The following is a 12,805-nucleotide window of genomic DNA, read 5'->3' on the forward strand; positions in this document are numbered from 1 at the left end:
CATTGTTTACCAACTGGTGTATGTTTGGTTCCATGTGAATTGATTTTAATTAATGACCCATCTCAGTCCAGCTGTGCCAAGGCTCTGAGGAGTCACAGGTTTTTATTATTCATTCTTGTGAAGCTTTCTGATGTATCCTTTCTCTTTCTTCAGTATAGTTTTAGTGTGGCATAATATAATATAATAATAAATCAGCCTTCTGAGACTTGGAGTCAGATTCTCATCTCTCACCTCATCCTGGGGACCCTCACAAACACCACACTGCTGTGCACGGGAAGGTTTCCAGGTGTCCTCCACACCTCAGGTGTCCTCAGCCTTCATCTGATGGCCCCAGGAACTGTACAAGAGTCACTGCCCACTAATCTGCACTAATTTTATGAATTCCAAGACTTTTGGATAGTGAATTCTGCATTATCAGATCCCAAATACCCTTCAGATTGTCTTTTGTGATGACTGTGCTATTGATTTTGCTATAAATAATATGGTGTCAACTTTTATTAGTGTTTGTGTTAATGTCTGTTGGTTTATTAACCTCTGAGGTTTTGGCAATTCTAGTTACTTGAGGCATGGGCTTAGTAAAATCATATTTTGTCACAGACTGCTATAATTAGGTTAATTAGTCAGGGATTCTACACAGTTTATTAGCAGGCTAAAATCTCCTTTTCTTATATCAAGAAGATTAAATGCTATAATAAATTGTTTCTTCAACAAAGCTTGAACAAAGCACACTTCAGATTTATATTTCAAATTCGAAGTGAAATTTAGCATTCTGCCAATTTTTCACAGAAACTTTGCAAATGCTCCAGCCCAAAGGACTCCTTTTGCCAGGGGGTTCTGGCCAAGATAGTGCCAGAAGAAATCAATATTGATATTTGTGGCCCATTCTGAGCCTCCCACACTGGGCACATTAACTTCCAAGGAAACCTCATTAAATGTTGAGGGCTCTGGGCATGCAGCTGGCCTTGTGTGACTTGACTTATTATTTATTGTTGGGGCTTGATTAATAATATATAGAGGGCAACAATCCTTTGCAGTTGCTTGGCTGTTTGCAGCTCGTGGTGCTGGAGCCTCTCATTTAGGAAACCCTCATTTATGATTTAGTTTTCCAAGTTCAGCACAAAGTTTCACAGAGCCTTTTGCTGTAACCAGTGTGCCAGGGAAGTTTGGTATTCACCCCTGGATGAAGAAAACCTGGCCAGAAGGAGGTGGTTTGTAGGGAAAGGTGATAGCTTTAATTATATCTGCTGGGAGACCTGGGAAAATAGGCACATTTCAGGCTCTTTGGTGCTTCTTTAAAGCTGAAACAGGAATTGAATTCAAGCTAAAGGCTGAGAAGAGCTGCTCTGAGCTTGGCTTGGTGCTGCTCATCAGTGAGATGTGTGGGAGGGAATGGCACCTGTGGAGGAGCTCTGCCTGGCTCTGGAGCAGGGGAGGTGTTAGCAAAGAGCACAGCCATTGCCTCGGTGCCAGCCCTGCCTCTGGGTTGCTGAGTGTGAGCTGAGAGCAGGAAGGGCACAGAGTTCTGTCATCTAATTAAAGCAGTTCCTTTGCTGAGCCCTGCCTTTGGTGCTCAGTGCAGTTGGTCATTTCAGTCCTAAGGCCTCTCATTTGCAGGGGCTTAGCAGTGATCCCTGGAGAAGGCAAAAGTGTTCTTTTGTTCCTATAATGAGGTTTTCTGTCTCTTTTCAATTTCCTTTATTGCAGCCTGTTATGCTATTCTCCCCCTCTGTGTTCCCAGAGTCTGCCTTGAAAGTTTTTATTTCTGTTGGTGCTTGTGAAAAGCTTCTCTGTGTCCATGCACAGCTGGCCATGTCTCCTGGCTTGGCTGGTGGTTTCCTCACCAGTAAATGTGTGGACACACCTTAGAGCACAGTGCTGCTGTGGCCACAGCCAGGTGCAAATGCCACTTGGGGATTCTTATTGTGTGTTTGAATGAACACAGAATCCATGCAGAGATTGTCCTCTGGAGGGTGAGTACTCTCTGAATTCATCTCTGAGTTGAAGCTCTGTGGTCCTTTGAACCCTGTGTGAAGGCAGGCTGCCCTGCTGAGCTGTTCTTGGTCAGACAGCTCTTGGCTCTTCTCTGAGCATGATGTTGAATTTGAATATTTTATTTTAGGGTCTTTTTTTGAGGTCTTTGCTTGGTCTTTCGGACTGTACCCAGATTCAGCAGTAAGATGAGCCAGCAGGTGTGCTGCCCTGGCAGCACCTGAGTGCACACAGTGAAACTCCCCTGAGCTCCCAAACCAGAGCCACCTGCAGGGTGCTGCCCTGCTCATGCCCAGCCATTTCCTGAGAGCAGGAGAGTTCACCCGAGCCAAAGGTGAGCCAGCAGGACAGAGCTGGCAAATTGTGTGCCTCAGCCTGAGCTGTGCCTGGCACTGACTGAGGAGCAGATCAGCAGGGAGGGAGCAGCACCTTCCCCTCTGGGCCCTGAGACCCACAGGCAGAAGCTCCTTCAGCCCATGTCTGACCCAGCCTGACTCTGGAGGTGTGGGTGTGGGTTTAGGCCCGATTTTAGACCCTGAGCCCATCAGTGGCTCAGGCACAGCCTCACACAGGGCATGGTCCCACCTTCTGCCCACACCAGGCTGCTGTTCCAGGGGTGCAGCAGAGCCTGGGTGTGTGCCTGGCACAGACCACCCAAGCATCCCCTGGGCTAGCTGGGCTCCTCTCCAGCTTCCCCACCGCTGATGGAGCCACTGGCTGTGCCCTCGTGCTCTTCAAAACCAAAACCTTTTGGTTTTGGCCCAAGCCAGGAGGTGAGGGTTGTTCCCTGGGACCTGTCCCAGCTCCAGCTCCTCCAGGGTGCCCTGTGGCTCCCCGTGGTGCACGTGGCTGTCCCCATGTCTGGCTGTTCCCAGGAGCCTGGGCTGGCTCCTGGGAGCTGGAAATGTGCATTTCCCCAGCCTGATTTCCTTTGTGATATTTCCTGCAGTGCCTCTTCAGTGCTGAATGCAGATGTGTCCCACGGGATAAGTGCAGTGAGTTAATGCACAGCAGGAGTACACCTGGCCAGCCTGGATTACTTCTCATCCCAATCATCTCCCTCATCTCTTTCTGAAGAGGAAGAATTTTCATTATGTAGATATGAAAACGCCACTGAAAGGGCATTGTTTAATAAATGTGGTGTTGAATAATGAGCTCTAAATACTGAATTCAGCTTTCGAGGAGGAGAACAGCCCTAGACAAAGTCGTATATTAACTCCATATTTATAATTTTGCAGAATGCAGATGATAAGATTGCGTGTGTGGCTTAGGAGATAAAATACCAAATCATATCTTTTGCATTTAAGAAAACTGGATTTTTTTTTTTTTTTTTTGCACAAAAGAACAAAAATCTCTCTTCCAACTTTCACTTCTTGCACTTTTTAGATGAGGAAATTTTTCATTCTTCTCCAAGATTCATTGTGGCACAATCTGCTGCATACATTGTGCTCTCTGTGCATATGCAATGTCCTTTGATCAGGCTGGTCAGACAGGAGAGGCTCGCAGCTCACAGCTTCCCTCCTACATTCAGAATTATTATTATGCCAGAAAATCATAGTCTTAATTAAATATCTTCCATTAACTCAGTTCTTCAGATGTACAGCCTTTTAGAGCATCTTTGATAGAAAACATTGATTGTGACACTTCAATGGCCATTTATCTGCTCTCATCTAGAAGTTTCCTAAGGACATTCTTCTGTCCTCTGTATCAAGTCTCAGAGAAATATTCCCAATGTCTCGCAGAAATGCTACTTGAGAAGGTTTTACCTTTTTTTTCCCCCTTTTCTTTTCTAACCTGCTGGCTAACGATCTGATGCTTATCTGAAATATGGCAGAGATTGTGATCGCATCAAATATTTAAGGACGCACTTTGTCGGTTTGATTGCAGAGTGGAAATTGAGTTTTTCTGGATGCTCTAAGCCTCTGTCTTTCCCTCTTAATCCTCCCTGACACAAAGCCTGCTGTCAGCTGAGCATTTGGAGTGTAAAACCTCTTCACCCTCTAAATGGGAGGAAAGGGAGGTAATGGCTGCATCCTGCCCTGGGGTCACACCAGCCCCAGGCTGGGGTAGAGGGACTGGAAAACTGGGAAAGGCCCTGGGGGTGCTGGAGACAGGGGCTGTGCATGAATCCAGGTGTGCCCAGGTGGAAAAGGGGCCAGTGGCACCTGGGCTGTGGCAGCAGGGCCAGGGCAGTGCCCGTCCCCTGTGCTGTCACTGCTGGGGCACCTCCAGTGCTGGGGACAGCTCTGGGACAGGAAGGACATTGAGGGGCAGGAGCATGTCCAGGGAAGGGGACAGAGCTGGGAAGGATCTGGAGCAGCTGAGGGAGCTGGGAAGGTGCTCAGCCTGGAGAAAAGGAGGCTCAGGGGGACCTTGTGGGTCTGCACAGCTCCGGCCAGGAGGGGACAGCCAGGGGGTCGGGCTGTGCTCCCAGGGAACAGGGACAGGAGGAGAGGCAGCAGCCACGTGGATGTGGCATTTGAGGTCCTTTTTAACCCAAACAATTCTCTGAATCAGCGCTGAAGGACCCCTTGGAGCTCCTCATTGTGTGACAGAGGCTTCTCCCTGTTTCCTTTCCCTGGCTGTGGTGGTTCACATGAGGAGCTGTGCAGACCCAGTGCTCAGCTCAACTCTGACCTCTGGAACCCTGGGGGTAAAACCAGAGCTTTCCCTGGGTTGGGGAATGTGAGATGGCATTTTTTGGAGGCTCTCATGGCCTGTGTTTGGTTCTCACAATGTGAGCTCAGAGCATCAGTGCACCCCAGTACCCCAACAGGAGCCTGGGGCCACCCTCTGCCCTTCACTCAGACACCTGAAAACACACCTGTGAGAAGAGACTGAGGAGAGGGAAAGGGGAAGAGTTCAAGATTGAGAGGCCAGGAAGATCTGATCTCCAAGAGTGTCCTCTGGAAGGGAAAAAGCAGTTGGCTCCCTGTGTCAATAAAGAGAAGAAATATGCAGGAAATATTCCCAGCAGGCAGTGGACCTTGAGAGTTTTCCAGCAAGGGACACCTGGAGCAGCTGCCCCAGCTGAATTCTTGCAGAAAATGGGACATATTTTCTCTTCCAGTTTTGCTGTGTGTTGGCCCATCTGAGATTTAAAAGAACCAAATCCAGGAAAGTTTTCTGAAATCCACAGCTGCCCTGGGGGACCCATGCCCACCTTCTGGTTCTGGCTGTGTGTCCCTGATTGCTGAGAGGCAGCCAAGAGTGAAGAGGAGAGATGGAAAGCATGGCTTGGGAGAACAGCCTGACTTTGCAGGGCCTGTTCTCAAACCCACTTGAACAACCTTTTTAGAAAATGCAGAGAAAATGTCAACATGAGCCCATCTGGGAAACATCTCAGGCAAAATGAGGAAAACATGGTGGGTGGCAGTAAGCAATGAGAATACAAAGATTGTGACTAAGTCTCATTTCTGCTTCTGACCTTTCCCATCAAGTGGATCTTGGCTCTAAGTATGCACTGGTAGGAAGGAGATGAGTGCTGAAACCATTGTCCCCCAATTTCTGATTTTTCACTGGAAATTTTCTGAGGAAAGGTGCTGAGATCTGATCCATCGCTCATCAGACTGCTTGTGGTGTCCCCCCTGCATGCTGTGATGCCTGGGACCCTGCAGATCAACAGGGGGGGTTTGCACAGTGGTGTGGTGAGGCTCTGCACACCTCCTGTCCCCATTAAAATGGAGCAGCAGCAAGGAGGAGTTTGAAGGGAGACAGGGGCATACAGTGCCTTGAGCTTGTCAGTCAGCTTTTATGAAAGAAATAAGGAGGGTTAAAATAACATTTTTGTGTTGAAAGTTGATTGAAGCTTGGCAAATCCCATCAAATCTTTATTTTCACCTTGGTAGAGATTTTTCTTATGAGTTAAATTATTCAGGTAGGGCAGCTAAACAGAAAATAACACCTTCAGTGTATGAATAATACAACCCAAAACCTGGGGTGGGAGAGATTGTAAATAATCCATCATCTGCTACATTAATTCTCTCGTTAACAGTAGTATTTAAATGGAGCAATTCATCTGCCTGTGTGTCTTTTCCTGAGTGATCCAATCTATCAATTGAAGCCAGGTGCAGCTCTGGCTCTGCCATTCTTCCAGGAGCTGTCATTTTCCAGCTGTGGGGATGCTGCTTTTCCTAAAGATTCCTGGGCCAGCTGCAGCAAATGAAAGAAAGGAATTATGGATGTTAGCTGAAACGTGCCCATGGACAGTGTAAGACCTTTACAAAGTGCTTGGGGGATCACAGAATTGTAGAGTTGTTAGGGTTGGAAAAGATCTTCAAGATCCTGGAGTCCAGCCTTCTCCTGAATCCCACCATGGTCACCAAACCCCACCACAAAATTCACCCACGAGCCACTCCAAACCCCTCAACCCCTCCAAAGACCTCTGTGGATCTCTGCTTAAAAACTGTGTAACTCAATTCATAAATTCCACAGCTCCTTAATTCTGCAAGTGCAATCGTGACTAATCATCAGGATTTAATCATCTCACCGATTATTAAAACTGGGAGAATATGAAATATAATTTCTTTCAGTGTTGGCAGGTTGTGTGATTTTTATAGAGACATGTTTGATGTTCAGTGTGTTCCCTACAGAACATTATTTTTTAAAGCAGAGGCACAAGTTTTTTTTAAAGAAAAGCAAGATATGTTAGTAAAAACTGAAAGTAAAAGCCAGATATAACCTGAAGCCTCAAATGATAACAATAGATTTTACAAAAGCCTCAAATTCCTTTATTTTGATTTCCTTCTGTCTTTTAAAACACAGTCCCATGGCTGCTGGGGAGGTGGTTACAGACTGGGTGTGTTAGCAGTGTTCTGGCAGCTCTGCCTTTCCTGGCTCTGTTTTATTTTCACCCTGTTTGTGCCTGTACAGGGCTCAGCAATGAGGTGATTTTGTCCTGCCTTGCCCCAGAGCTGTTCTCTAGCCAGGTGATTCTAAGGATGGCTGTTTGAATTATGGAAATAGTTTAAAATGCAAAGCAATCTCTTTTTTTGAAGGATATTTCCTTTTGGAACTGAGGGGAAGAAAACACAGTGCTAATATATGTGTTTGGGGGTTTTTTTAAGGTTTTATAACATCTTATGTAGCAACACCTCAACTTGAGGCCAGTTTGAGCAGATGGCTTCCTTAGAACAGTTGCCTTTAGTGATCAGAGCAAGTAATAAATGCCCAGAACTTGTTGTGCTGTGTCTGGCAGCAGGAGATTCCTCGTGTGCAGCAGCAGTGACAGCAGCCCTGTGGAGCTGTTCTCTTCTCCAAGGGCTCCTCTGCATTCTCAGGGTTTCCTCTCCTCCCTGGGTGCCCTCCCCACAAAGATTCCCCCATTCCCTCAGATCCTTGGCCATGTCTGGAGAGCACTCCCAGGCTCTGTGGTGGCATCCAGGACTCCTGTCCTACAGCCAGTGCCTGGTCCTTGCTGTGGGGGACGGGGAGAGCTCCTCCTCTGGGGATGTGTGAACCCCAGGGAGCTGCTGAGGCTCCAGCTCCACAGAAATGCTGCTTCTCACTGAGACCAGGAGCTGCCAGAGAAACCTGAAGTGATAAAGCGACTTGTCTGTGACTCACTGAATGAAAAACCACTTTCTCTGAGAAGATGGTGGAGCCTCTCCCTGACATGGTGTGAAGAGCCCTTTTTTTGCTGAAAAAGCCTCATTTTGAGATGTAAACTCAAGCCCCTCCTGTTTCCAGCCACCAGAGGTGATCACAGTGTGGGCTGCAAAGATGAGAGCTCGAGTCCTCCAGCCCTTTGGATCCTTTTCTATTTTGACCAATAATTTTTGTCTCCTCAATTTCCATGACAACTCTAAGTGCCAAAAGTACTTTTCATTATGTGGACAGAAATAGAATCACTGCACAGGTTGATGTGCAGTTCCCATCTGCTGCCCCAATGTACCACTTCTGCCTGGGAAAGGGATCCTTTAGTGCTGGGCTAAGTTTCTTGGAAAAAAATCATAAGAGGGGGATTAAAAAGCAATTAATATTCACAAAAAGGTTACTGATTGAGAGACCTTGCACTCCACTGGCTTTGAAAGAGAAGCATCTCCCATTAATACCATCACTCCTAATAAATGCTATTAACGTTGTTGACTAATGACGATTTTGGTGCTTATTTATATAATACAGAGGTTTTATTTGCAATTAGAGCTTTCATGATTCTTCAGTATGTTGTTCAGGGAGAGAGGGAGACCATCATTCCTGATTACATGTCTGTCATTTAGACAGAAAAAAGCAATTTTTCAGAGTCTCCCTTGTTAACATCAGCCAAGAGACTTCTTGAAGCAGCAGCAGCCAAAGTTCTGAAGTGATATTTTAAGTAAATCACGTCAAAAGTCAACAGTGAGAAGATGTTTTATATAAGCAGCTGCACTGAGAATTCCCCGAATTCAACATTTGCTGTTGTGTTCCACTCAGCCATGAGAGGTGCACTGAATACATTTACTGCTGCCAGGCCCAGGCCTTGGCAGGTCAGAACTTGTGCCATCATTCCTGGGAACTTCAGTTTCTGTTCCATGCTTGGTGCTCTGGTTTCTGGGTTTTCACAGAAATCAGGATAGGGAGCTGAATTTGGAGCAAGTCCTTCTGTCGCTGACATTTCTCCTTGTTAGTGCAAATGCACACATGGAAACAACAGCTGTTGGATCACTCCTGTGCTCACAGTCTCCATGGAATTCTCTGGATCTCTGGGAATTTGGCATGGGGATGATGCCTGGAGAGGCTCCTGGAGCAGAGGCTGGGCAGAGTCACAGGAATAAAGTGGGGATTCATGCAAAGGCCCCAAAGGATCCACCTGGGGCAGTGCCAGAGCCCAGCCAGGGCTGCAGCCAGGATGGAGCCAGCATGGACTCAGGCTCAGGAGTTCTCACCCTTTGATGAGCTCTGCTCCATTCCCAGCCTGGGGCTCAGGGTCCAATCCCACTCCAGGGGATGCAGTCCCACCCTCCCAGGCTGCTCTCCTCCATTCCCTGCTGTTTGCACTTTTTGGGGCTGGAGCTGCAGCGGTGTCCTTGGTTCTGGGGCTGGACAGGGATTGTTCTGTGTGCCTGAGCTGGGAGGAGACCTTGCTGACACTTTCTGTGGAGTTCAGAGCTATTCACCAGTGCAGTGCACAGCCTGGGAAACATGAAAGCTCCAAACAGAAAAGGAGAATTCTTTCCTTTTTGGATAATGAACAGGATGGGCTGGTTGATACCAAAATCTTTCATCCTTCCCTGGATGAACCATCCAAGGAGATGGATGGTTCCAAACCATCCAACCATCTTTCCCTTCCCTGGAACCATCCAAGGACAATGGACATAATCAGGTCCTGATGGGTTTCTTGCCGTGGTGCTAGGTTCCAGCTCCCTGGTGGAGCAAAACACAAGTCAGAGTTAGAAAAATTATCCAGAGGCACAGAGAATTGTTCTTCCTGACCTTCCCTGAATTTTTCTAGGCTCTCTCATCCATGGAGGAATTCAGAAACCTGGATCGGGACATTGAAGGCTCTGCCAAACGGTGGAAGAAATTTGTTGAGTCTGAGTGTCCTGAGAAGGAGAGGTTCCCCCAGGACTGGAAGAACAAGTCAGCCCTGCAGCGCCTGTGCATCCTGCGCGCCCTGCGGCCCGACCGCGTCCCCTGCGCCATCAGGTGGGGCCTGGGCCCTCCCTGGGCTGGGCTGGGCTGGGGGGCAGCAGGAGGAGTTCAGGGGTCTGCTGGGATTTGGGAATGTCACTGCATTCTTAGCATGTGAGTTCTGCAGTGTGGTTTCCTATCAGGGGTCTTGAATGAACCCAGTGAGGGTGGGAGGCACCAGCACAGGGTGCCCGGAGCAGCTGGGGCTGCCCCTGGATCCCTGGGATGCCAAGGCCAGGCCTTGGGGCAGCCTGTGCCCCTGCCCATGGGATGATCTTTAAGGTCCCTTCCAGCCCAAACCATTGTGGGATTCATTGATGTCTGAACTCTACAAGGCAATCAACAGATGGGATTTAAGTGGAATTTCTTGTTTAATGGGATCCAAGCTCCCTGTCACCACCAGGGATGGAGCAGTGTAAGCAGGGTGAGGGCAAGGCCTGCCAAGGCAGAAATGAGGTCACCACACAGATGTTGCACATCTGCTGCAGGAACATCTATTGCAGTTACTAGATCAGTTTGAGCTTCTTCTTAGAATAGGAGTAGAAGTATAGGAGAACAGGAGTAGAAGTAAAGCAAGGTCTTACAGAGGTTTTCTCTCTTTTTTTTTTTTTTTTTCCATGTAAAATGCAAAATTAATGTGCTGCTGGTTCTGAAAGTTGTAGTGCTGAATTATGTAGTGAAGGTAACTGGGCGAGGCTAAACTTCCTGAAGTCATGCAAAAGCAACCTCCTTGTTCCAGGACAAACTAAAGGTCTCTCACTCCATGAGGACTTGGTTTTCCCTTCTCTGGCCAATGTTTTGGCATTTCTGGGATGTCTCTCATGCTCCTGTTTCTCCAGTAGTTTATATTCCTGCACCATCTGATGTGCACACAGCACTGTGAACTACATCTGCACTCAGTGTGTGAACTACATCTGTTTGTGCTTCAAGGTTCACAGAAAAACACAGACAAGACTGAGTGGATCTCCCACTAGTCACTGGTATTATTTTTTTACTAGAAATAGACACTACAGTTTATCATAATACTAATACTAATCCATCTTTTTTCATTTCTTACTCTCATGGCTGGATTCTCCATGTCTCTCAGCTGAAAATACTGGTTTTCCTGTTGCTGTTTAGCTTAAGATAAGCTCTTGGAATTTTATGTGCATTTCTGCAACTGTAATTCATTTCTTTCTTACTCCCATGGCTCAGAAATAACAGGAACATCAAATTTCAGCCCCTTTCCTGTCTCTCTTTTATGAAAAGGGAATCCAAGTTCAAAAGCTTGCCTGGATATTTTTAGGATTTGGGCACATCAAGCTTTTCTGTTTGCACAGGAGTATTTAAATGGGTTTTTGTATTGTTTTGTTTTCTTTCTTATCTCGAAGTGCAAACAGTAACAGTTCACTGAGCCTTCCCCAGGACTCTGGGGACTCTTCTTGAAATACAACTCAGTTACCAATGTCTCAGTGTGCCAGTGTGAAACACCTCACTGGTGACCATGGACATCACCACCAGTCCATGGGTGCATTTCAGGAGTAATATTGTAGCCCAGCCACAGGTGGCATGGGGGATTTTAGATGATCCCAAGCTCATTTCCAGCTGTTGTTCAGGAAGCTGTAAGCCCCTTTGTGTCCCAACTCAAGTGTCCCTGCTCCATGATGCTGGTGCAGGATTTCTTTGGGATTTTAGATGATCCAAGCCTGTTCAGGCCCTGGGAAGTTGGGTGCCCCAGCCACTCTTCCTAGCAGATCCCTGGGGATGTTTGCCCAGTCTGGTTCATTCCCTAGGGCTAAGGAGCATCAGGAGAAGCCCCTGACTCACTCCTTAGAGCTCCAGGGCCAGCAGTGCACCAACAGCTGTAATTTCCTGAGAAAGGATTATCCCCTGTAAATCTCTTTTCCCCTTCAATCTTATTGAAGAACATCAGCAAAAAGCTTCTTGTAGCACCTTGTGTTTCTGAGTCCCCAAGGCACTGTTTCAAAGAGCTGAGATGTGAAGTAAAACAAGAGGGTTGTGACCTTTAATCTGATGGACTTGGTGAAATTTTGTGACCTGAGCCTTTCCAGCAGCCTTTTTGACCCTGAACAGAAAAATCTTCAACCAAATCTTGACCCTGAACAGAAAAGTCTTGAAGGAGAGGTACCAAAAATGTGGAAGCTTTTTTTATTTTTTTAAATTGCAATCCCTTAGGCATTTCTATTCCAACTGCCTTTCAGCAGTCCTTGAAGGAGGTTCTCAGCTCTCTTAGAAAGAACTTGGCTGCCTTCAAAAGGCCTGAGTAATCCATCTGAGCTGCAGCAGCATTCCAGGGGTTTGAATATCACACTGCTGCCTTTGAATCAGTGTTCAGTGTCTCTCTTTTTGTAAAGCACTGATGTCAGGAGCTCACCCTGGGGGAATCCAGCCAGAACATTCTCCACGCACCGTGCTCTGTTCCAGCAGCTGCTGCGGAGCTGAGCCTTTCCCTGTTCCCTCCTTTGAATTTTCCCTTGTCACTCTCATGCTGAGGCTCCATGCTCCAGACATTCTTAGAGCTCTTCCCTTTCAGCTTTCCAGATCAAAGCCATTGTGTAAATCATCTGGACTTTCTGTGGATGGCTGCTTCCTCTGCCAGGCTGCTTGGCTTGCAGAACACGTGGCAGGTTCTTGTATCTTGTGCCTTAACTCGTTTCTTTCCTCCTGAGATTCCTGAGTCAGAACCAAGCCAGTGCTTGTGTTGTGCTTCTGAATGCAGCTCCCACTGCTCTCCCTTCCTGCTTCCTCTGTTTGCCAGGAGCTGCTGTCTCCTGTGGCATCCCAGCCCTGTACAGAGAGCCAGGCATTGCTGCTGAGGGACAGCAGATCCTCTCCACAGTTATCTCCTGCTCATTTTCCTAATTTCAGTTTCTGAATCGTTTGAAGGATCAAAATGAAGTCTAATGGCAGGACAAGTCATTTGAGGAGAGGCTGAGAGAGCTGGGAGAGGGCTCAGCCTGGAGAAAAGGAGGCTCAGGGGGAACTTCTGGCTCTGCACATGAGGGGGCAGCCAGGGGGGTCAGGCTCTGCTCCAGGGGACAGGGACAGGACCAGAAAAAACAGCCTCAGGTTGCACCAGGAGAGGTTTAGATTGAATATTAGGGGAAGCTTTTGCAGTTGAAGGATTATCAAACCTGGCACCACCCCTGGCAGTGCTCAAAGGACCTGTGGATGGGACACTCGAGGACATGGCTTGATGGTGAACACG

General features: G+C 47.4%; 1 protein-coding gene across 1 annotated transcript in view; it reads left to right on the top strand.

Moving 5' to 3' along the window:
- DNAH9 (dynein axonemal heavy chain 9) overlaps nucleotides 1–12,805 on the top strand; it is a 148,111-nt gene that overhangs the window by 98,173 nt on the left and 37,133 nt on the right. The window contains exon 58 of the mRNA XM_018924172.3: nucleotides 9,419–9,612. Within this exon, the coding sequence (XP_018779717.3) occupies nucleotides 9,419–9,612 (194 nt within the window). The remainder of the gene's footprint in view (nucleotides 1–9,418; nucleotides 9,613–12,805) is intronic.

This window comes from Serinus canaria, chromosome 18, assembly GCF_022539315.1.
Source record: "Serinus canaria isolate serCan28SL12 chromosome 18, serCan2020, whole genome shotgun sequence".
In the NCBI taxonomy this organism is placed as follows: domain Eukaryota; kingdom Metazoa; phylum Chordata; class Aves; order Passeriformes; family Fringillidae; genus Serinus; species Serinus canaria.